Genomic DNA, 25,306 nt, shown 5'->3' with positions numbered 1-25,306 from the left:
CAGATATCCTACTCTACTAATTCTGTCTGTACAATTAAACTACTGATGAAATTTCAAGCATGTCTGCAAATGTGCGGGATGAGATTAAAAGAGGAACAAGCCTTCAAAGTGGTGATGCAAAGCACACAGACTCGCTCTCCAGCACAGAAGTCAGAATTTAGCTAATTTAGTGCAACAGAGAGAACTTTGAGGGACCTTTAGAGGTATGTTAAAGTCGAGATACTGCAGAGATGCACTCCATCCAACTCCACCGGCTTACAGTCTGCCACACACACACACACACACACACACACCTTCTCTCATCGTCATCATCACCGTCCTCCATTCTCCTCTGTAGCACAGTAAAAAGCCTGCGATGACCTGGGTGTGTAGCTTATTAACCTCCCCATCAGTTCTTATCAGCCAATGAATAGCCCAGTCATCTGCCCCTCCTCCTGAATCTGAGGGTGAAAAAATTTCTTCTCACGTCAGGCCTATAATTCAATCCACACACAAATCATTCAGGGTGCGTGCACGCACACACACACACACACACACACACACACACACACACACACACACACACACACACACAGGGAAGGGGATCAGTGCTAACATTTTGTCCACCTTGGTCCTGATGGGCTTCCAAGACTGGCGTGGACCAGATGTTACTGAAATTATCAACAATTGGAGGAAACAACAAAAGGGGTGTACATGGTTTGTATGTGTGTGTGTGTGTGTGTGTGTGTGTGTGTGTGTGAGGGCCAGAATAAATTAATGGCTGATTTCTCCCCTTGCTTTGATGGCATTAAGAGCCCTCTTCTTCTCAATGTGCCGCGTTAAATGCTTTTCTCTCCTTCTCTCTTTCCCTCCCCGTCTCCCTTCTTCTTCTTCTTCTTTTTTTTGACAAGCAGGGCCACCCAGCAGAAAGCAACTGATGCAAAACACCAGAGTAATCCCCTCCATCCACCACCATCACCACCACCCCTCCCGCTATCTTTAGTCTTTGACACAGTAGCCATTATCTGTGGGATTTAGTTAAACCAAACCTTCATGTATTTGTTAGGCCCTCGGTTCGTTTTCTCCTCTGACTGCTCTGCTTGAGTGTGGCCAGGCTGGGGGGAGTTTCCCCCTCCCCAACACAATCAGTACAGCCAGCGGGAGACACATGAAGAGGGGGTCTACAATGCTAGTTAGCTGGATGTCTTTTCTTATACTTTCACGCACCATATGTCACATGAAACATACACAACTACTTGAACAATCAGAAGTCAACACAACCTGAAAGAGGGATTGGTAAAAAATTATCAGACGGTATTCAACAGTATGATTCTCTTACTGACCTAAATTGAATCTAATCACAGCTATCAATAAAACCTGACTCAAAGTCCAGAGAATCACTACAACTGCTGACACATAAGCAGGCAGGGCCGATTAATTAATCCAGACAAAGATATATAAAGGCAAGTCAGCATATTACAGAAAACAATGTGTTAAGTTAGAAATAAATAAATGTGGCTATTTTTCATAGTCCAGTTCTAGCTTAGAAGCAGACATGTGACGTTAAATGTTTAGCCTTGCTTTATTCCCAGATAGTGACTTGTTTCTGCGATCAATTCATACCAATAAAACCCTGCTAAACACTAAGGCCTTCCTCTCGACCACATGCAGCTGCAGAGCTAAAAGCAGTGTTATGGAATCACTGTTGAAATTTGCAGATAAGCCGGGGCTCTGTGGGGCTAAGCTAAGGTTAAGCCAGGTGCTTTAGCTCCCTGAGTATGTGTTTACACACACACTGAGGTGTGAACCATTTGGGGAGCTTAGAGGGGCGGAGAAACATGAGTCGATTTAGCGCTAGTGTAAACCTCAGTACCTGTTGATGGTGTTAATTGAGACAGCTTAACACAAACGTCAGAATCAGGGTTCCTGATGCGGGATGGGAGTCACATTTTACTTCCTTTAGGGGAATACACACTGATATTGTGGGTATCAAATGACTTTTTGGGGCCTGGATCAACATTTACTGACTTATTGTCAAGTACAGACAACAAATATTGACTATCTGGTCAGACCTTTAGATTATTTTATGTAGGCAGTATTTGGGTTGAAATAACATTTATCATTTGAGGACTCCGCTTACTTTGCTGAATGAAAAAAGGGTTCAGTAGGAAAAAAATATATATAAAAAAATATTTCTCAAGTGCTCTTTCAGTAATTAACACATATTTTGCATTATTTGACAATTCATTTTAAGAACTGTGCACCTCTCATTATTTTTAAACAGATATTTGACATAGTTTTACTACGCATTTCTATTTTACATTTATGATTCTTGACTTCTGCAGCACTTCTCTCAATATGTAAAAAACCTAAGTCTGCCGTGGTTCATAATTATAATTATGAAAATAACCATTCAAATTTAACTTTAAACACAGACCCACACAAACATGTCAAAAACCACTTACAAAGGTTGCTGTATTTATCACTAAAGGGGCAGAGAAATTTCTGAATGAAAAGGTGAGAGAGAGCAGTGATAACCCCCAGCGGAGGAGAGACCCCCCCCCCCCCCCACCAACCTGGTGACAGACAGCTGCAATCTTTTTAGCATAAGTGGCTCCACCTCCTCCATTAGCAAAAAGAAGGAGTGTGTGTGTGTGTGTGTGTGTGTGTGTGTGTGAGGAGGGCAGAGCTCGACCCCCCCTGGGGTAGATGTTAGAACAAATTTGAGGAGTGTCATATTACACGCCTTGTGACAAGTGGCAGAGGGGAGGTGAATGATGAATTTGCTTGATGAATTAATCTGAGGACCAGTAATGGCACTGCTAACAACATTAGTCATCCTTCTTACATCTCTGTGCTGCGATTCACTAGTTTCTCCCCTCTTCCCTCGCTGTTACACAATCATTACATCCTTTCCTTCTCCATCTTTACTCCCTGACTGTCTCTCCTGCCACTCAGAGGTTTGTTCAACTTGATCATCTCCCTTTACTATATATATATCAATAAAAGAATTACTTCAGTAAGAAACTTCCCGCACTGTTCAGATCTTTACAGGCAAAAAAAAAAAAAAATCTTTGGTTTGTTTAACGTACTCCCTAATCTACACTGTCCCTAATGCAGTGCTTCTCAAATAGTGGGGCGCGCCCCCCTGGGGGGGCGCGGTGCGATGCCAGGGGGGGCGCGTGTGACCCTGGGGAACATGCTTTTTTGCCGTACTAGAATAAAGTGTAATTGCACATCCACTACAGTAGTTGGCAGTGGCGCTCTCATTGTCAGAGTGTGCGCAGGGAGTATTAGCTCTATGGTGTAGCGGCTTTTTTGCACCGAGCAGGCCATATGAAGTGCAGTAAGCGAACCCTTAAGAGACAACATGAAGAAATTTTTAACAGGGATGAGAAGAAAGGCGGAGAGAGACGAAGATAATGAGACAAAAGTAACTCACCCGAAAGCTAAGACGAGGAAATATGACGAAGCATATGTAGCGCTTGGCTTCACTGTGACTACAGTGGGAGACGACAGACCGGTGTGTTTACTGTCTAAAAATGTTGGCAGCGGACAGCATGAAGCCTAATAAATTAAGGCGCCACTTGAAGACATTACATCCCAATCATGCTGATAAGCCGCTGGAGTTTTTTCAGCCAAAACGTGCCGAATATTGCCAACAATCATCCCGCTTTGTGAATGCGACTTCAGTAAACCAACGAGAATTGTTAGCATCCTATTATTACATATTATTACATATTATTATTATTACTATTATTTATAGTCGCAGTGAGGGGGGGGGGCGCGAATTGTTTTCTACTTGCTGGGGGGGGGCGCAACAGAAAATAATTGAGAAGCACTGCCCTAATGTGTTTGTAAATGTGTCAAATAAATAACAGCATTACATTACAACTGACAACAACACCAGGCTGTGACTGTCACTGGCCAAGGCTCAAGCTTTGATTCAATACACAAATGCAAAATTGCTGTGTTTAAATAGATATTTAAATGGAAATGTATTGCGAAAGACAGCTGTTGGTATTTGTAGCCTGGAGTGCTCATTACAATGGGAAATGGGGAGGAGTGTGTATGGGGTGGGTGGGGGGTGATGACAACAGTAGCATGGCGAGCAGCTGTGTTAGCAAGTGAATGGTGTAATTACTGGCCAAACCTCTGTCATTAACCTGCATTGTCGAGTGCCATCACATCCGTTACCATAAGAAAGCCTTGATTAATTGACTGCAAGGTTGAAATTCAATTATGTCGTTGGGCAGCAGTTTGTTAACTAAATACTAATCAACCACATTAAAAACAACAAAAAAAACAACAAAACCAATTAAAAACACCTGGTGAATTTGAGCTATTTTCTTTCATTCTAATTTCCTAAAAGATGGAAGGATGATTACCAAGGAAATAAAAGCAGAGGTGGAGCAAAACAGGTGGATTAAAATGTGAAAGCTTCACTTCAAACCAGTAAATTAACACTTAAGGTACATTTAAAAGAAAGATGGGTTTCAGCTACAACATAAAAAAAATAAAAAAAGCTTTGGCTCCTGTTTATTTAAACATGTGCATCACTGTGCTGTAAAATCCTTATGCATGTGTGCCTGTGTGTGAACACATTCAGTGTCAGTGTAGCCTAACTTGTGTATTCGGTGCTTGCGTATGCTCGCTTCTGTGTTTGTATGTCTGTGACGATGTGTTTGGCAGCTTGCAGCACAGTTTGTGGGACCGGCGGCTGCATGGGGTCTCAGGCAGAGAGTCGGCTGATGAAAGTACTGGCGGGATGCTCCAATAAAGAGCAGATTATCATAAGCGGCCATTGTCCACCTCCCAATTCTCTCCAACAACCCCCTCCTCCCAATCTCCACTCATTCTCCCCTCTGCTGAAAATGTTAATCGGCCCTATCGCTGGCAGGGTGAGGAAAAGAGGAGTGTTTGGCCCAGTTAGTACAATTTTAAATGATTTAGAGGAAGCATGGAAGAACACTGAAAGAGCGCCAAAAAAGAAAAACAGCGACAAAATCGTCAGAGAGAAAGACAAGTGAAAGGACAGACAGACAGATATGGAACAAAACTAAAGGAAATTGAGAAATAGCCCACAATAATTCCTGCTCTAGTTTACAAACAAATTTAACTTGTGGGATGCTGCAAACAGCTACACCCTCTTCCCCTCCATCAAACTCCGTCACTCCCTCCTTCCCTCCCGTTGACTCCATCCACCCAGCTCGTTTTATCTGAAGATTCTCAGACAATGCCTCGAGGATCCCATTCCCTAATCTTCCTAAAAATCCCCCTTTCATCCCCACTGTTAAAGAATGTATGAAAGGCTGACGCCGAACTGGAGAAAGGTGGTGGTGGGGCACACATGTGGGAGTGAGGGTGGTGTCACTGTGCTGGACTGGGGTGTGGGATAGACACAAAGTGGAGACAGGAGCTCAGCACTGCTCAGAAAGTTGACTAATGAAATTGTTTTGCTGCTCAAATAATTCAAATGGGCGAGGAGATTAAAGGCATGAGTGGGAATAGGAGTGTATATGTGTGTGTTTGGCAAGGGGTGGGTGTGGGGGGTCTATGTTCTGACCCAGTTGAACTCTGGAATCACACACACACACACACACACATTTTCACACAAAACAAAAAGCTCAAATCCTTTGTTTTGTCCCCTCAAAGGCAAGAAAAAGGCAATGGGTTTTAAAGGAGTGATCCCTAGATTTCTTTTCTTCCCCATAGGGAAGAATGGCGCATTTGCTCCTGAAGTGAATTCAAGATGACCACAAACACATTCCACTGCAGTCTAACACAAAACCATTCGATTGAAAGTGAGTGCTCTTTTCGTAACCCTGACAACAACAACAAGAAAATGACCAAAGGCTTCAAAAGGGGAGCGCATCTTCTCTCGGCTGTGTCTATCTCAGTTGCCATGAGCTTAGCTTACGAATTGGGTCTGCGATTATGGATAAACAATAGTAGCAAACTCTCTGTTCGACAATTTCAATCACAGTTTACACAGCGGACGAGCCTTCAGCATAACTTGGCTTTATTTTCAAACCCACCTTAATTGGAATATTCGTATGGAAAGCTGTTTGAAGTTTTTGATTCATTTTCAAAAATGCGCTGAATAACTTTTTTTCCCAACAAAATACAACAGTGTAGCACCTGAAAAACAAAGTGTACACTGATTAAAGCCAACGCTGAAAACTCTCTCCCTCCATCTTTCAGTGTGTGAACCGGGGAGGGTATTATAGTCCAAACACTTTTTCTTCTGTCAAAGCTGAAAGATTAGACTGGTTATCCCATTAAAGTTGGTAGAATGCCATTCTTGTGTCTTTAAGCTCTCGTATAGGAGGTCAAGATGAGTCTGCCTGTGCTTACAAGGCGGGCACGGATGTAATCTGCCCAAAGTTACAATAATTAATGTTAAGCTTCTTCAGCAATACGTTTGTGAAAGAACTGGCCCTGATAATATACTTAAAGCTGCGCACTCTGTTTGTGTTACTGCAACAAGACAAGTAGGGCTTGATGTGCATGCGTATGTATGTGTGTGCGTGTGTGTGTGAGTCCTTATGCCATTCACGTAGCCCTGCTTAAATCTTTAGTCAAACTATAAGCTGATGCTGCCACAACCCTGGATTAGAATGACAGGCATGGGAAAAAAGTGAGAGGCCTGCTCACTTGATGCTAAGGACATATAAATGTAAACACACACACTCTCTGATGGTGCCTGCACTTCATCACCATCAGTGTTAGGACAACAAGTAGTGAACACATTACCAGAATGAAATACAGCTTTAATCAAATCAAATCAAATCTTCTGTAGATTTGACTTTCAAAATAGGAGAGTGATATTCCTACCACAGTGTGCGTGTGTGCGTACAGTCACGGCCTCAATTCACTTAAGCCCTGATAATGGTAAACAAATTATAAAACAATACAGTAAGACGAATCACAATGTGCCCGTGGGCTGGTTTAGAGCCACAGGTTGATGTTTAAGACGTTCACATCCTGCAGTCCACCACACAAACTCACAAAGTCAAGGCAACAGCCCCTTCCAACGCAGCACTGACAGTCCGGTCTGTCCCTTTCCTAGATACTGAGGGGGACAGACCGCATGTGTAAAGTACATTAAGCTCTTGCTGGATTCCTCCTTGTGTCATTCTCCTCTCGTCGACTCGCAGACACAAAGGCAGATTAAAAGAGCGTGTGCCATAAAAACCCTGTGTCAATCTTATCGGCTTCAAGTGCAATTTTTAAACATATGTTAATCTGGGAGAGCTAAAACTCGTTCTCCCCTCTCTCTGCTTGTTTATCTCTTATCAAATGCACAGTAGGTGAGAGGCAGCTTTGCGGTGCAGCTAAGTGCCATTATTTGGATAATTGCGTCCATTGTTGCAGGTTATATAGCTATTTGAAATGGGAGGTGTGTGTAAATAGGTGCAGGGGCCAGGTAGGGGGTGGTTGAGACGGGGCCAGGGGATTTTCTACGAAGGCTACACGACGCATTTGAATACTTCTTCATACCTCAAGCTGAATTTTCAATAAGGAGTGTTTGATCTATTTGTCTGTGCAACAATACCTTTAGAAGACTAACAGTGCCAAGGTCAGAAGCGACACATGAATGGCTATAAACACACTCTGCATGGTAATAAAACATTTATTAACGATGCCATCAAAAGTTCGAGCGATTCAATCTGTGCAAACTCTCTTTCGCTTGGTTGTAAGATACTTAACAAAAGTTTTATACTATACCCTATCCACAGCCATGTAATAATATTGAAGTCAAAATACAAAAATAAATGTAATGAATGTAATGAATACACAGCTTCTGTTGAAATGCAATAATATTCTTCTCATATAATCAATCCAATAAATATTCGGTGTTTTGCAGGAGGTGAACGTTCTCCTAATGTTGCATGTGTGAAGGACAGTGCTCCCAGTGGTGCTAGAATAACAAGTTCATTAGTCGAGGGGGGGGCGCCGCAGGAATTCAAATTCCCCCCCGGCCCAGGCCCAGCCTCTGATTGGCTGGCTGCGTCGGCATGGCGAGACTCATTAGAGCCCAGCAGTAATTAAGAGTTGTTAGAAAGTGAATTCTCCAACCGCAGATTAGAAAATTAAACTATTTACTGATTACATATTAATAGAAGACAACAATGGCGCTTGCCATAAGCTTGGAAGGCAACCAAGGAATAAATCTGTGTACTTAATTACCATAAACAATGGGGGCATAGAAATGGAGTTTTATGCACACTCCCTCCTGTAATGTGTCTGATATCAGAAGACACTTGACAATTCTTGTTCAATTATCTCTATTATTTAATGTGCTGTGAACTGCCTCTGAGTAAATAAATTAACCACCCCAATTACTTGGGATTCATCTGGGGAGGGCCGCGGCGTAATAGAAAATGCCGCAGAAAAATACATTGTGCCCAAACCAGGGGAGAGGAGAGGGGATGTGTGGAAAAAGAGGGAGAGCAGGGGTGAGAGAGGAGACAGAAGATTCACAGGGATAAAAAGGAACAAGTAAATAGAGATGCACAGGCAGAGGGGGTTAGAAATAGACAATGAGAAAAAGGAAAAAGAATGCGGATGTGAAGTTTAAACAGCAAGAATCCAAGAATTCAGATTTTCAAAGACTTCATTTTTTTGTAGCAAACATTACACACACACACATAAGCAGAAAGACAAACTCTTTAGAGAGGAGAGGAAAATGGATGAGTGAGGAAGAGGGAATGACACAGCATGTGATATCAAAGAGGAGAATATTGAGGACCAGCAGAGCGCAGTGGATCTTCCCAGGCTTTCTGCTGCTGAAGCAGAGAGATGAACAATCAATCATGGGTCAGTCGGTCTGTCTGTTCACATCTGCCCATCAGTCCTGCAAGTGCTGTGCGCTACCACAGCACCACTGCACACTGAGCTCACCCAAACTTACCTCAAGAGGTCTGAGTCATATGATCATATCCTCTGCTGCTCAGAAAGTCTTCTGCGTCTATGAACAAACTGCACACGGTTCTGTGTAGAACACGTATACACGCCTATGCAGTATTAAACAGATGGCTTAGTGTACAACTGCTAATATGAGAGAACAGTCAATGAAGCAAATTTATCCAGTTCTTCAGAACAGAAATTCTACAACACTGCTAACCTCTAAGCAGAAACGTTGTTCTAACGAGAGAGAGAGCTGCAAATTAAACCCATGAATAGCAGCTGTGACTTCTTATCTTCACTACATCAATTGAGTTCCTCATTATCTTATCTTTTGTTGAGATCACATCTAAACGCCAGCTCAATTAAAATAGAGGAAGGTGGTGTAGAATTTCATTTCTGTCCAAGCTTTTCTCAACACACTGCTCTCAAAAGCTCAACTGCTGTCTCAAGTTTGTACATGTTCGGTATGTCAAAAACGCAGGCTTTAGGTCAGATCACAAACTAAAATTAAAGTGGACCCAGTGAAAGGTTGGTCTTTGTTGTTTCGAAGAGGATGCAGTGATGCTGCTTCCACGTGTTACTGAATGCTGAACTGTGTGCTTGTGAGAGAGTCTGGCATTAAACGCCTGCTCGCTGAATTTAATTTCAACGAAACATGTAAATGCAGAAGTTGAGTAGACACACGCCTGTCTCATGTGACAAGTGATGTAGTCTGAATGCAGGAGTAGCAGCAGCACTGACAAGCAGGAACAGACATAACCAGAGTCTGTGCTGTACCCGCACTTGGAGGTTGCATTATTGGTGTGGAAGAACTTTTAGGCGTTTTAGTCCTGGCTTTAGTTTTAATCCTGGTCAGTCCTCTCGCTAAGTGCTTGCTCATGAATGTTGTTTCTCTGTATATTAATTAATATACTGCTTTATTTAGAAAGTGTCATGAGATGACTTTTACAGTGATTTGACTTGCCCTGGTCGATTACACACAGGTGAATAATTGGGGAATCGTTATAACACAAAATTGTGTATTATAACGATAACACACACATAATATAATGATTTATAGTTATTTATAGTTAATATAGTTAAATCAAAACTAATTCTGCTCGAAAGTTCAAACAGGGACTTAAGACATCTAAACATATACTGGGAAAAATAAAAGGACCTCTAGACATTTGGTGACTTTTAAAAGCTGGCAGAGTGGGGGAAAATAAATAAATAAATAAATAAAAAAAACATCATCATTTGCTGGTTGCTGATCTCCTAGTAAAGTAGAGGCACCAGTCAGATGTGATGGATCAATACCGGATGCTTTGCTTACAGCCAAGCAGCCACAACTTCAATCACACATTCTGGGTCCAGAAGAAAATATCTATCATCTATGACAGCATACAGAAAGGTGACCTCAGTTGCTGAGGTGATAAAGGTTACTTTAGTTACCACCTGTCACTGGCACATCTCGCTCTGATGCCTCCAGACCTTAGCCTAAAGGCACAATCCATAACCTATTGGATGAGTCTCTGGGATAAGTGCTGCAAAATGAGATATGGAAACAGAAATGCACTTTCAGGAAGTAAGAAAGGTGCTCAACATCACGTGTCAACTTTTGGTGCCCTGCTGCCAAATTCAAAGGTGCATGTTTTTATTCTGTGATCAGCCCTAATTAAAGACTGATGCCTCAGTTAATTAGTTAATTATGTGAGGATATAATAGGCTAACTGTATATGTTTCATTGCTGCTGTTGAAAACTGTGATGAGCACTGACCAGATGTGGCACAAAAAATCTGTGAGTTTTTAAAGGTGATGATACATACCATAAAACTGATATACAGAGCACCACATCACCTGGTAGTCAGTGTGCTGCTGTGTGTAAACCACATTTTCTCGATTTCATTCCACACTGATGTTATAAGCAACCAAGGTGAATTTCTGTTTGTGATCTCCTTTTATTATTTTGTCCTCGCCTTCCCTGTTGTCAACCTCTTCCTCTTTTCAAGTGAATCATATTTTTCAGGAGGGGACCACAGGTATATATATTTTTAGATATATATTTATATAACCATATAAAGAGAAATCTTTATGGCTAAAGGTGTTAGGAAGTAAATAACCTGGCGTCTTGCTGGCTAGCGGCTGGTTTATCAGTGGGTGAAGAAGAAGAAGGAAAAACAGCCCTTCAGATTGACACAATGGTGTGCGCTCCGACAGGGGAAGAGGGCACAGAGGCTGGGAGGGAGGCGAAAAGGAGGAAAGCGAACACAACAAACGGAGGAGAGATAGTCTCGATATCAGGACCCAAATGGGATGGGGAAGGTGAGCACAAATCCCACCGCCACAGTTTCCTTTTCTAAAAACCTCCTCTTCTATCCTTCCTGTGTTGCTTTTTACGATTTTGGGAACTTAAATCCACCAAGGCGGGTACTGATATATCAGAAAAAAAAAAGCATGAGAGCTGCTACTAAATTACGACAGCAAATAGTATAGCTACACATTCGGAACATTTGCAAACATAAATATTTTACACTTCCATGTTTTCTTTTCCTTTAGCACCGTTCTTGGGTGAGGAAAGGGATGGTTCAGTATCACAAATGGGATGCTATTCTCCAATTTCAGTTAGGGACTTAACGGAGCCAAGGCCCCTCTTTTGGCTCGGCACACTGTCTCATGTCTTAACAAGGCTTTAGCCTCAGCCAAATCTTAAATAAAAACCTTCCGAATCTGGCTCAATACGCCAAACCAGACTGCACTTTGTGTGCTGGGTGTGTAAGCATTTGCGTGTGTCTGTCATGGATTTGTGAACTGTGTCAGTGCACATGTTGTGTTGCCTCGTGTTTTTTTTTTTTTTTTTTTTTTTTTTTTTAACATTTCTTTGCCTCTCCCTCTCTCCCTTTAACTCACCCCCGTCTTTCCTTATACAGCATATCAATGAAGGCCAGATATGTACTAGGGGAAGGAGGGTGTGTGCGTGTGTGTGTGTGTAGCCGTGCATGGCTGAGCGCACTGTTCAATAGTGTGGATCCTGGCTGGCTGCGGCCGCGGCTGGCAAACGGCTGCAGCAGAGACTTCGGCTGGGGCTCCACTATCGCACCCAGTTATCGTTTCCCCCATGAAGGGCTCCCTTATCACCCCAGCCCAGAGAGGTCTCCCTTCTTCTCCCATCCCCGAGACACACTACCCCCACTCCCCCCTCCCACACACCCTTTCCCTCCCTTCTCCACCTCCTCCTCCCCCCCCCCCTCCATCCCCTCCTTTCATATCCACCCAGCGCTCCGTCGTGCAACGTTCAACCAAGAGGGAGGGAGGAAGCTTCAAAGATTCTCTCTCACACAAACGCACACATAAACACATACACACACAAACTCTCTGAGTGCGAATCCGTGTGTACGTACGTGCGTACGCTCAATTTGCCAAAACAGTTTTTCCAGTGTAATTGGGCTTGGGGTACCTGTGTCCATGAGATAGCGCAGCCTCTTCTCCACGCGAGCTGCTCGGGCGTCTATGTGCCTCTGCTCGCTCTCCAGTGCAGACAGCTCCCCAACCACATACTGACTGGTGTCTTTGAACGCCTTCTGTCAACCAGAGAGAGGGAGAGAGGGGGAGAGAGAGAGAGAGAGAGAGAGAGAGAGAGAGAGAGAGAGAGAGAGAGAGAGAGAATGGTTATGAGAGAAAAGCAAGAGTAGCACGATATTGCATTAAACAGGGAGAGAGCGAGAGAGGAAAAAGATAGAGGGATGAGACAGAATGAGCAAGAATAGAGAAATACAGAGATGGAATAAACAAAAAAGCAAGCGGGGATAGAAAAGAGAGGAAAAAGAAATGAAAAGAGAAGATATAAAGCAGACGGAAGAGGACAGTGAAAATGTACGAAAAGATGAGCGGCGTGTGAACCAGGCTTCCATAAAGAAAACAAAAGAGAATTTGGCCAGAGAAGAGCTCACAATAAGAGATAATAAATACAGCTAATGACTAACTGTTGCTGCCTCTTGTGTTGTCAAAGTTTCGTTGGCACGTCTGAGGTCCTCTCTCACATATTCAGAGGCACTTCATAGCAAAAAGAGCAGCAAAGTTTTAAATAAATGAAAAGCTGAAGGCAACAGGCGCAGACTCAAACCTCCTGTATGCCATCAAAGAAAGCAGCACCTTTACTGTGATGTTACTGCTATACAGAAAACATTCCCGTCTGTCCTGCATCAAAGGCTCGGACCAGAATTACTCACAGCACATTGGTGCAGTCAATCCAACCATGCTGATTAATCGATCAGTCATTCACACATCCCCAATAGCGCTCTGAGCTTGTGTTCAGTCATGTCATGCTGCTGATATTAGTCTTCAGTCATTAGTCTCTGCATTTTGGCTTTTCATCGACCTGGTGTTCCTGTACACTTAATTTAAAAAAACAACAACAACTAAACATCTGAGTAGTTTCTTCAAATGGTTTCCTGTTGTGCATATTTAAATGAAGGGCAAAAAGGAGATTTAGACAGACACCAGCATCAGTAGGAGAAGCTTTACTTAACTGCAACACGGTCACACAAATCATGTTACAAGTTGTTTAAAGTTTTGTGTTCAGTCTTCACTAATTATTTATTGCAGCGTAGTCTTAATCCACCTGCGGGTTAAAATGTCTCCGCGGCGTCTCACACTAACCCTTACGTTCAGCTCTCCTTACCCGCAGAGACAACACTGTGTCATTTCAGATAATTCTTCCTCATACACACATATACATACTTACACACACACGCACACACCCATCACTCTATAACCATACGCACCGAATACACACTCCATTTCTGACCCCTCTTCACCTCTGTCTCCTGACTGCTTGCTATTCTCCAGAGAAACTCCTCCTGAGTGAGGAGAAATGTTTATTCAAATTCACTACTGAGGATGCATCCGAAAAATATCTCCATTTTATTGCTGATGCACTTCATTTTTCTTAATGGGAAGGAGAACTAGTGAGCAGGAGAGAGAGAGAAAGTTTTTTTTTTCATTCCACCCAAGCCAGCACTTTTTCCCCTGTACACTTTCCAGCATTTGAGTGTGTGTGTGTGTGTGTCTGTGCACGTGTGATTTGTGCAAGTCTGGGAGTGTGTATGTGTGTGTGTGTGCGTTGATTCCCAGCAGCCGGTCCTCCTCCTCCCCTCCCTCCTCCCCTCTGCGCGCTCTCGCTCTATCACCATATTTTTCCTTGGCAAATCAATTTTACACATGATCAGCCCACTCCCCTTGCCGCGCTCGGCCCAGCTGTAATTAAGAGGAGGGAAATTACCATATATATTATATTAATGCAAACATCATTCAGCAGGTAATTCTTGGCTGATCGGGATAATGGAAAGGTTGAACACCCATTAACCCTGGGGCCCAGGCACCGGGAGGAGGAGGGTGTGTGTGTGCGTGTGTGTGGGACTGTGGTGGAGGGTGCAGGGTCGAGGGTAGGAGAGGGCTGCTTGGGAAGAGAGATTCACCCCATGGTCTCCAGTGGCGCGCACACACACATACACACTCATACACACTCACTGAAATAATAGCATTCTTATAGGCACGTTCTTTGAAGGCACAAGTTCAAACACAGACTAAGAGTGTGCCTGTGCGTGTCCACTTGAAGGACACGTACGCACCCAACTCCTCCGCAGACACACACCTCTAAACGGCAGAGCAGCCGATATCTGCGATTGTTATAATTAAAATGGCGGTCTGTTAGATCAATATGTCTCTGTGGAGAAGAGGGGACAGTGGAGACAGAGAGTAGGAGTATGTGTGTGTGTGTGTGTGTGTGTGTGTGTGTGTGTGTGTGGTGTGTGATAGAGAGAGGGAGGATGAGAGATGAACAAGGTGAAAAGGAGGAGGGAAATTTAAGGACAGTGAGAGCAGAGTAAAGTAATAGATTTATATAAGAGAAGACAGGAGAGACGGAAAGAAAGCTAAGAGCAAACACAAAAGAGGTCAAGTAGGAATAATTAGGGAATATGACCTCCCACCTCACCTCACTCCCAATGCAAAAGCTGCAGAAGCTACAGAAAGAGTCCAGAGTTGCTACTTGGGCCTGTCACAGTACTACCTTATGTTCCTGTCACCTGAAGGTTAAACTCTAAAACCCCTCTCCAAGCAGATGCATGATTTAGGAGAAAGAAAACGACAAACCTCCTCCTCAAATGGTCTGCGAATATCGAGCTCCGTCGGCGAACTCCCGCCTTCCTCGGCCTTCCTCAGTTCCTCAGGAACAGACTTCTGTCTTTTCACCTCTGGTGGGAAGGACGGGAAGGAGTGTGAAAGTGAGAGCAAGGTCAGACATTCACAGTGAGACCCACGCAGAGACTAAAAGAACAGTCCTTTTAGGAGGAGTAACCGCACTTTTTCAACTTATTCTGACATTATGGAGGGCGTGCATGTTTGACTTGAAATCGCTTCATGCATTAAGAACAGCAGATTTATTTTGTTACATGTCACTTGATATCTTGGAGGAAACAGAGGCGAAGGAAAATAAAAGAAGAGTTTCTGGTTTCAAACAGCAGACAATGAACAGGTGACAATTATTTTGTCTCGAAAATGTCTGCGCTTGTCCTCCCAGACACCTGCTCTCGGGTGTGAGTGGCTGTATGTGAGTCAAGTGCTGTCGTGTGCAAACATACCTCCCTGAGTAAATACTGTGTGCACTGTGTGTGTGTTTGTATGTTGCTTTGGCACCCACCTGGTCTATTTTCCACATACTGGCTGAAGGACTTCAGCTGTGTTTTCCTGACTGTGGAATCCTTGTTGAAGACTACCGGGTTACGCAACCTCTCCGTCGCTCTGCGCAGCCGCTCTGCTCGCAACTCCTCAGCATTATTCTGCAGGGAAAATGCGAATTCAGTTTAGACAAGTACCGCTTACAGTTGATGCTACACGCCACAGGAATGTAACAGACTGCATTCAACCGTATTTACTTGCAATTATATTAACCAAGGAGGAGAGGATTCAGTATTTCTGAAGCTGCCTTGGAGCATATGAGAGGGTTACCCACCACAGCATGCTGTCAAATCACACGTTGTCACATAAACAAGTTCCAGTGTGACAGAGAAAATAGAGAACATGAACAGCCATGACATTTCAGTTCTCCTCGTCTGTTATTCTGCCAGCCTCTACCAGCCACTCAGATCTGCTCTCAGGCTTTTATTAGCTGTTTAAGTATTTCAGAGCTGCTCTGTGATTACTGTGATCAAACAGACACAATCACACACACACACACCATTAGTGCACATGTAAACACGTGCACACACCTACTGACAGGCCATGAGATGAGATACATCTGGTAGAAGTTGATATGTTAGCTACATTGTGGTTTGCCTGAACATCTTAGACACACACACAGACACACAGACACACACACCCTTTCTCTTCCTCACTCATGAGAGAGACAAAAAGGAGGCAATTAACTTGACTTTCAACAAAACCCCGAGCCAGAAAATATATTCAGATTATGCAAAATGCAAAAAATGCTATTGTTTTCAAAGTGAACACGTGTTAAAAAGCTACACGCTTGCTTCTCCCACTATCAAAAATGGCATGCAGAAATGCTTTATTACCAGGCCTCCAAATATGCCAAGCGGAGTGGAAAAGAAACCGACTCGGGCTAAGATTGACGTTGTGGCAACGTTAATAAGACGGCGAAACGTGTAATAAAGTCGACAATTAGGGCAAACATGTTCCACTGCTTGAGACGGAGGGAGATAGTCAAGCAGGGTGTGCAGAGCGAGGAAAACTAATAGAGACAGCGTGGGTGGGGAACAAGCCATAGATGGGGAGTTGTTAGTTTAGCTTTAGATTATTGACTTTCAAAAACAATGTCAGCAATTAGTCCCTTCTCACACTGTTTTGTCAATTAGTCTGTCTGCTTCTCCCAGTCTCTTCAAATCTTATGTAGAGTCAAACTGAGGCAAATTTATTTATACAGCCCTATGTACAAAATGTCCAATTAAATATTTTAAAACATAAGGCCACTGTTTGTGTGTGTGCATGTAAACTTCAGGGCGGCACCAAGAAAATCCAGAAGAGCAGAGAGAACATTTAAACTACTGATTGCAGAAAAAGACAAATCCTTCTCACTGTACTGTTAGGTAGCATCTGATGGTCATTGTTTGAGTGAACTGGTTGGTCAGCTAACATAAACAGGATAAACAGCAAAAGCAACAAAAAAATCTCTCTGGCCTGAGTTTGACATTTTAATGTTGTAGGCAGACAAAACTTCATCAGAGGACCACATGAGCTAAGTAAGTTAGTGATTAATTCAGCGACTATTTTAGCCATACACACAGAACTTGCAGTACAACACAGTGAGTTGTTATGACTGATTCTGAATATTTCACATGTTTGTTTGTCACTGATAATTGGATGTCAAAGGGTTTATTGGATTAATGTTGCTGTCCTTGTCATATTTCTCACAGAAAGATTTTTTTTAACATTTTAGTGTGTTGACTGGTAAAAACTGCAAGCCCTTGCAATATCTACAGGGAACTCTTGTTTTAGCAGAGGAGTAAATCCCCGAGGAGACTGATTAGGACACTGCAGCCATAGACCCAATTATTACTTTGTGTTTAACTGTTGTGAATCTGACTTGTCCGCTGGAGGTCAAGGAGAATTGCTTCAAAGTTAAATTGGTGTCAAATTACAATCGGCCCCACATGAACACAACACATCAACACACAAATATGATACTGACCAAACACAACACCTTCTTGAAAACTAACAATGTAATGTTTTTCTCTGTCTCACACACACACACACACACGGCTATCCCTCTGTCGCCCTGTTACACTCTGGGACAAGCAGATATTGGGGTGTCCCCTCCCACCCTCTCTCTTTATCTCTTATCGCTGCTATCATCACTGTGGAGCTGGTGAGTCAGTGCTTTCGGTGTGCGAGTCTGTGAATGTGCATGCAGGGGGCGGCGTGACTAACGCTGCAGTCTGCAGAGCGTCGCACACCCTTATCGTGCGCCAGCAAGCCTGCGCATATACACAATCACTAATGAGAGGGAGAGAGTGTGTGCATGTGTGATGTTTCCACCTGCCTGAAGGACTTCTGGGATGGTCAGTCCTCTTGGGACAAGACATTTTGTCCCTTTTTTTTTTTTGAAGACAGAAGAAATATACTCATACAACTGCACATACGTATTAATACACATTAATTAACAGTTTAGTCTTGAGTATATTTTATTTCGTGCAGCTCAGTGACAATAAATGGCACTACCATTTGAGTTGAGCACAAATAATGGCGGGTGGATATAATACGCCGTGCAGTAGAGACATTTTATTATTTAGGCCTGTGACAGCAAACTGTTTTTTTCCAGTAAAGACGCTGGTGTTCAACAACCCAAACAAATATTTGCAGATATATTATGACCATTTCATGATACAGGACATAAAAATCATACCTGTTGCACCTTCAGTCCAAAACTGGTACAGCTAGTTGTGATTGTTATCCATCCATAATCATAACACTAATAACTAGTCGAGCAGATGACACTGTAATTCATCAGCTAAATAATACACACACATAATCTGATGATGACTAAGCCACCATGTAAGGCGCCGACCACTGACATCAAATATCAGACAGGATGAGGCACTGAACTCACTTTGGGGTAAGGTGTGTCGGACAGGGTTAGCTGTCAACCAAATGGGGATTCTACTTCTGTCTGGGTCAAGTGGACACATACGCACTCCTTTGGCCATAAAGGACTAAGCCTTTTAGGCTTTGAACACAAGAGGGTGTTTATGTGAATCGATGATCAAAGACACCCTGTGTCGCCATAAGCACGGAGGGTTTCACTTGTACTGACAGACAGACACGCGCACACACACGCGCGCATGCACACCTTATTCCACTTGACACTCAAAATCAATTAAACAGGTGTTAGGATTGGCTGGCTATTTGTTGTTGACTCAATATTCACATCAGAAGATACAGACACATGCAGCAGCAACGACCGCCCCTTTGCCACCTTCCTACACACACAACAGCTGTCTGAAAAGGTCATAGTCAATAGATGGGGACTGCTACATGTTATGTTGAGCATTATGATGTGTGTGTGTGTGTGTGTGTGTGTGTCATGGCTTTAGACAGACTCATATGGACACAGGAGGGATAAACTACGGTCTTACATGAAGTGGTCCGACTGACTGATGTGTACACAGGGTCAGTCGGCTGACAACTGGGGTCAATCGGACCCGATTGATTGGATGACCCTTTGATGGTGTGGGGAGAAGGGGGGGAGAGACAGAAAAAGACAGAGAGAGAGAGAGATAAAAGGGAAGAGTGGAGAGAAAAAAGAAAGGCACAAAATAAAGATGCTCAGCGGGTGTTTTGAGGTGAGTATCGTGCCTACCTCCAGTCCTTCTGCAGGGCTGAGTGGGGAGGTGGAGGAGGCAGTGGGTGAGGAGGAGGTCGAGGTGGAGGATGGGGATGAAGGGGAGGTGACTCTTCTTGGGCTGACTTCCACCAGCTTCTTCAGCTTCAAATCCACATGCTTACTATTTGTACCTGGAGAAGAGAACAAGAGAATAATGAGTACAAAGAGTGAACGCGCACATCAAAGATACAATGAAACTTGAAACATCTGAGTGAACAAAGGCACTGAGCGTCACATGCAGCACACACACAGACATGCAGACAAACACACACCCTCTTAGAAAGCTAAACAGATCCAAAAGGGATGGCAACTTACTTTTCACTCATGTGCACACAAACACACACACACACACACATACACTCGCACAATCACTGATAAGGGACGAGTGGGGACACACTATGCTGCATATAGTGTATATATGATGTGTGGCGGACCAGACGGCTTTAAGTACTGTTTGTACGGCAGAGAGCAGCCGAGTACTGAGTGTACACTGATGTCACCCAGGGAACCACGGGACAAGATGGAGGCAAAGACAAAATGACAAATTTTCTTCAGGTTTGCTCTCCTTCTCAACATCAGAAACTTCTTGGCAGTAGCATTTACTGCAGGGCTGCGCATCAGACTGACTTAGTTTTACTACTAATACTACTCAGAATTTTTATTTTGTGTATTTGAACCATCAGTACTTACCACTTTGTGATCTTGTATAAAACCTTAATCAGCTTTGCACAAGATCTAAATTATTGGGTGTTCTGGAGTTAATACTTGAGTATCTGTAAATGACAGCTGATGATTCACTTTCAGGAGCCAAAATATTTTCAGATTCATGATGGAATATGCATGTTCTGTTCTGACCTTTTTCTCATTATTAAAACCCTCAACACTTTCAGCAGCTCTCACATTCAATTTCTATTGAGCAATAACTCATTTTTAATTTTTATTTACATTTTCTTCCATCTGTCAAACCTAACTGCCACCATGACTTCACCTCCATCTATCCTTAATTTGTCAGTTCTAGTCTTTCTTCTAGTCTCCTGTTTTCTTTCCCTCCCTACTCCCTCAGTCACCCCCCTCCCCTCCCCTCCCCTTCGTCTCTCTGCCTTCCAGTAGCTGCGTACAGCTTTATTTTCCAGGGACTGGTAACCACAGCTCCCCTGCCAGGACAGACCACTGCACTGAAGAAGATGAAAGAACAGGAGGGCAACCGTTTCATGTGTCACCTCCCTCCGTGACACACACACACACACACACACACACACACATCCCATGATGCGTGCATACAAAGAAACACATGAACAGACTCACAGACAGCGTACACCAAAATACAAATGCACCATACACAAAGTGGAGGAGGTGGAGTTAATGACCGGGGCTCCAGGAAAGAGACAACAGAAACATTTAGAGGGAAAACATTCACAGGACGAAACACGGTATCAGCCACTTCAGTGCTACAATCACCACCATCCATTTCTTTCAGGACAACATAAAAGTTACCACCAACAAAGCACAAAAAAAGAGAGAGAGAGAGAAATACGTGAATGGTAAGAAAAAAAACAAATAGTGCAGAGATACTGCACATCAAAGCTGGAGGAGGCATTTGTCTGTTTTCATGTTTGTTTCTTCTGGTACCTCGCAGTACTCTCACCTATCTCACATCAGCAGGAAAGTGGGGAAGCAAATAAAATAAATTAAATACAAAACAAATTAATTAGTTTAGTGAAGATTTGAGCGAATGCTTTCCTGAAGATATGATTTTATTTTTGTCTGGGGAGCACTTTACTTTTCTGACTTTATTAATTACCACTTGAAGAAGTTTCTAATTAAAGAAATATATAACAACAATATGAAAGTAACAAATGTGTACTGTAAGTTAGCTCCTTCTGCATGTACGAAGCCAACAGGGTGTAGGGGTCAGAGGGGCTGGTAAAGAGATGATCATTCATGATGATGCTGAAAGACGGACAGCACGCACTTAAGCAAGTGACTGAATAACATGGCAGAGTGTGAGAAGGAAAGTGAATAAGTGAGTATATGAATAAAGCTTTTTCAGACTGCCAGCCTGTTTAGATTTTTTTGAGGGTCATTTAGGCTTCATGACTGGTCTTGATGAAATGCCTGCATGACACATTTCATGTACCTAGTGGGTGGAGGAGATAAGGTGGGTATCAAAAAACTTTAATGCTGTCCGTTCCCGTTTGCCTGATCAACATTTAACAAATGCTTAATTACAAAATGTCCATTTTATATTTTGTTGTATGTGTCGTTGTGTTTACATTTGAGTAAATGAGTGCGTGATTGAGAAAGAGAATTAGGGAACTGCTGTATGCATCACAGAAAGTGAATATGAAACTGAAACTGAATATGCAGGCTATGCAGAAAAGCAGGGCCAGACAGGCGATTGAGTCAGTCAGAAAAGGGCAGACAAGACATGCAGCAGTGCACAGCCTCAGCTAGTGACTTTACCCAGAGAAGTTAGTTCAGAGCCGGGGTTAGTAAGCTCCAGGGGCCCCAAAGTGCTGGAGGTGGCTGCAAGAGGGGCTTCTAGCAGCCGTGGGTTAGTAACCAGTGCAGATGCAGATGGGGCAGCAGCAACAGTATCATCATCATCACCACCACCGAAATGGAGCTGCTCTTCCTCAGCCCTTCCCTCTTCCTCATCCTCACCCCTTTCACCATCAACAGCATCATCCTCATGATGGCCTCTCACTCCATCCAAAACATCTGTAGATGTGAAGTGGGAGAGAGGGAAAATCGGACAGAAGGAAACATGTAAGGGAGGAGAGTCAGGGAGACAAGGAAGGAAAGGAGGAAAGGAGGAAAGGAGTGAGGGCGGAAGGATGTAAGGAAAGGTTGGAGAGGGATGAATTTGAGAGAAGTTAAAGATGTGAAAATGAATTAAAGGCCAAAATAAGGAAATGGGAAGGAATGTATGAAAAAACTTGGTTAGTTTGTGTTTAAAGCAGTCTGTGATAAGGGCAAATGTTTAAATGACCTGATTCAATAATCCTCATCTTAAATGTCTCAAAACATATAATCCACCATAACATGTCTTCTCCCTTCTGTACACTTAAGCATGATAACACACCTTTATGGCTGCAAAGAGATCACCACCCTAATATTAAGCGCACACATCAGAACCAGGTGGCTCAGAACTTGATGTGTCAGTGTTGCATTTAATAAGTGTGCATTAATAATTCTAATACCTCACAAAATTCACGGCATGAGAAGGCAGCAGACTCCACCTGAGTGACAAGAAGGGACTGAGACTGATTGGTGTCTGTTCATCTGTTTGGGTTCATATGTGCACCACCTCAAAAATATCTAACTCACAAAGTGAAAGTGAGACCTCTGTTAAATTCCCCTCATTCAAAGATCTGCTGCCTGCCTTTCTTGTTCCAGATAAAAGAAGCAGGGCAAACAAAAACCACAAAAACATGAAAGCACATATTCCATTAAGTCTCCTGAGGGGCTCAATAGAAACAACAGTGTCTCCACATTAGGAACAAAAGAAAAAACCATGTTAGAAGAAACTCAAATGGAGACCTGAGCAGCTCTAGCTGCATGGATAACCCACCATGGATTAAAACAAAACAATCAGTAAAGAGCGGTGGACGTTGCAGGCTCCCTCCTCTGCTATTTACTACATGGTGGGTAGAGAGACCGAGAACAAAGAGAGAATGAGGGAGAATCAAAATAACAACATTTCCAGTTTTTTTTTGTTTTTTTTTTTCCTTTCCTAATTTGCCAGCTACGATGCAGAGCGTGCTCGCAAGCGCCGTTCCTGCGTGGCTGGTTGGGGCCTAATTAATGGGAGGCCATGGTGATGGAGTTTTGAAAGTTTCTTTGCGGGCAGACACTTGGAAGGGGGCAGCCCGAGCTGCATTAAAGGACTGTGAATGGTGCTGAGGGGAGAGAGGGAGAGAGAGAGGGAGAGAGGGAAAGGGATAGGGGGAGAGGGGCAGAGAGAGAGAGAGCAAGAGGGAGAAGGAGAGAGAGAGGAGGAGTGTGTGGGGGCTAGGATTAGCCGTTCTGCTCGGCAGGCCTTGTGTATCACAGCCAACAGCGTTTCTCTCTCTCTTCTCCTCACCTCCGCCTCCTCCTTCGTTCTGTTCTTTCCTCCAACCCCATTTTTAATGAGATCAACAATTAGTCCAATTCAGAAAAGCTGAAAGAGCAAATAAATCTAGTGCTAGCCTCCCTCTGCTCTCCCGTCTCTCTTCCGTTGTTCTACCTATCAAGTGGCTGATCTCACTTCTTGATTTTTTTTTAAGTTCGGTTTGTTTCCTTCATCCCTTTTCTCAACTCAAAAGGAACCCACCAACACTCTCAGGCTAGCGTCTCGTCTGACCTGCCTGCCTGCTCGTCCTCATTCCTGTCATTCTACATGTAATTTTGTCACCAGAACTGCTACGATTACTCGATTAATCAATTGGATGATTGACAGAACAATATTTAGCACTTAGTTTGATAAGTGCAGCCCTACTTGTTACTTGGACCTCATTCTCTTAATCTTATCCATCTCAAAGAGTTTTCATCTTCTCACAGTCTTCATCCTCACCTGTTTATACTCGCACCTTCCATGTGCATGCAGTGCACCCCGTCTACCTGAACAGTACATCCTAAACATAGGTGTAATGTGGGTGAATGCGAGACAAATGACTAGAGATGCCTAATAATGGTCATTATTATAATAACCCCAATTTCAAGGAAATGGAAAGCAGTGGGAAAGGCGCATGGCAGCATTTGCTACCCCTGTAAGCCATTATTAGAAGCGTTTGGTATTTCGAGTGTAATTTGGCCGCACAATGTGTTGTGTTGATTAACAATTACGGGGCGAACGAGATGAGGGAGGAGTCGCTGGGTAAAACGCTGTTCTGAACATGAGGGTGTTGTGCTTTAGACCTGCAGCCGTTGTCAAATGGCATTTTGTTTTTCCTCTGAGGATTAGGCAGGACCCCTTTAGAGAGCATAATGGAAATGTGCGAGTCAAGGCAGGTGGATGAAGAAAGTGAGCGCATGTCAAAAGCAAGCTAGTGTGACCTTTTATTTGTATTATAGTCAAGGAGCATTAGAGAGATTTCTGAGTGATAGCAAGTGCGTTTGTTAATATAAGGAATTCCAATCAAACTCTAACCAAGTATTTATTGTATTTGTGTTTGACTCTGCTGACTTGTGGGTGCATTTATGCGTGTGCTGACCTCCAGCAGGACTGGCCTTGCTGCCCTTTCCTCTCTCTGTGCTGGATGCATCCAGCAGGCTCATGTCAGACATCTTGACTCCGGATCGAGCCTCAGCTATCAGCTGCCTGGCTCGCTCTCTCAGCTGTCTCCGCCGCTCTGCATCCCGCTCCTGCGCACACAAACATGAACAAATACATGAATACAAGAATGACTCTTGTTACATGTTATGAGATCCAGAGGGAAGAAAAAACCCCACAAAGTGTTCCATAATCAGGAATATTTGTTGACAGTAGCCAGGTTTGTATTATGTCCAGATCAAGTTTTCTTTTTATATTTTTTCAAGCTAATAATAATTAACATCATTAAGCTCAATAAATTCATTTTCCCATTTACACACAAAGCTGTGTGAAGTGAGTAAAGAAACATCTGGATTTCAGCTTTATTTTCAAGGCTACTGATCCCCTTTAAAATATTCTCACCTTTCCCTCTGGATACTGATGATTGGATTGGCCCAGGAGATCACTAACAATTACACAATTTCATTTTATTACATTATAAACACTTAAAGGACATATTAAAGGACCTGCAGACACACCAACTATTACAAAATACATAATAAGATTTTTTTTTGGTCAGAATCGATGTACACTTCTTGCAGTGCATTATGGAGTAAGGAGTGTATACACACACAAACACAAACACACACACACTCTCTCACATCATCTTGGCACTAGACATACAGTATTGAGCCATCACCATCAGAGTAACGACAGAAATGCCATTTTGAGGCCGATCCAATCTGATCCAACTGATAGTACTGGCCACCATACACACATATAAACACACTAACAGAGCA

The 25,306-nt window shown here is 43.2% G+C and overlaps 1 protein-coding gene across 7 annotated transcripts in view; it reads right to left on the bottom strand.

The window, feature by feature from the left end:
* The window catches only part of ehbp1 (EH domain binding protein 1), a 126,897-nt gene that overhangs the window by 19,666 nt on the left and 81,925 nt on the right, over window positions 1–25,306 (bottom strand). For 3 of the 7 annotated variants that reach the window (XM_046402806.1, XM_046402804.1, XM_046402805.1), the window contains exons 16-21: window positions 24,469–24,619; window positions 21,734–21,991; window positions 19,247–19,401; window positions 15,572–15,710; window positions 15,025–15,125; window positions 12,329–12,452 (exon numbers count right to left, since the gene is read on the bottom strand). In XM_046402806.1, the coding sequence (XP_046258762.1) occupies window positions 12,329–12,452; window positions 15,025–15,125; window positions 15,572–15,710; window positions 19,247–19,401; window positions 21,734–21,991; window positions 24,469–24,619 (928 nt within the window). Of the gene's footprint in view, window positions 1–12,328; window positions 12,453–15,024; window positions 15,126–15,571; window positions 15,711–18,995; window positions 19,107–19,246; window positions 19,402–21,733; window positions 21,992–24,468; window positions 24,620–25,306 lie in introns of those variants that run through there. The other 4 variants (XM_046402807.1, XM_046402808.1, XM_046402809.1 and 1 more) reach the window with 4 other exon arrangements.

Source organism: Scatophagus argus, chromosome 10 (genome assembly GCF_020382885.2).
Source record: "Scatophagus argus isolate fScaArg1 chromosome 10, fScaArg1.pri, whole genome shotgun sequence".
Lineage (NCBI taxonomy): Eukaryota > Metazoa > Chordata > Actinopteri > Scatophagidae > Scatophagus > Scatophagus argus.
The sequence above is the reverse complement of the archived record's forward strand: the minus strand, read 5'-3'. Positions and strand labels throughout refer to the sequence as shown.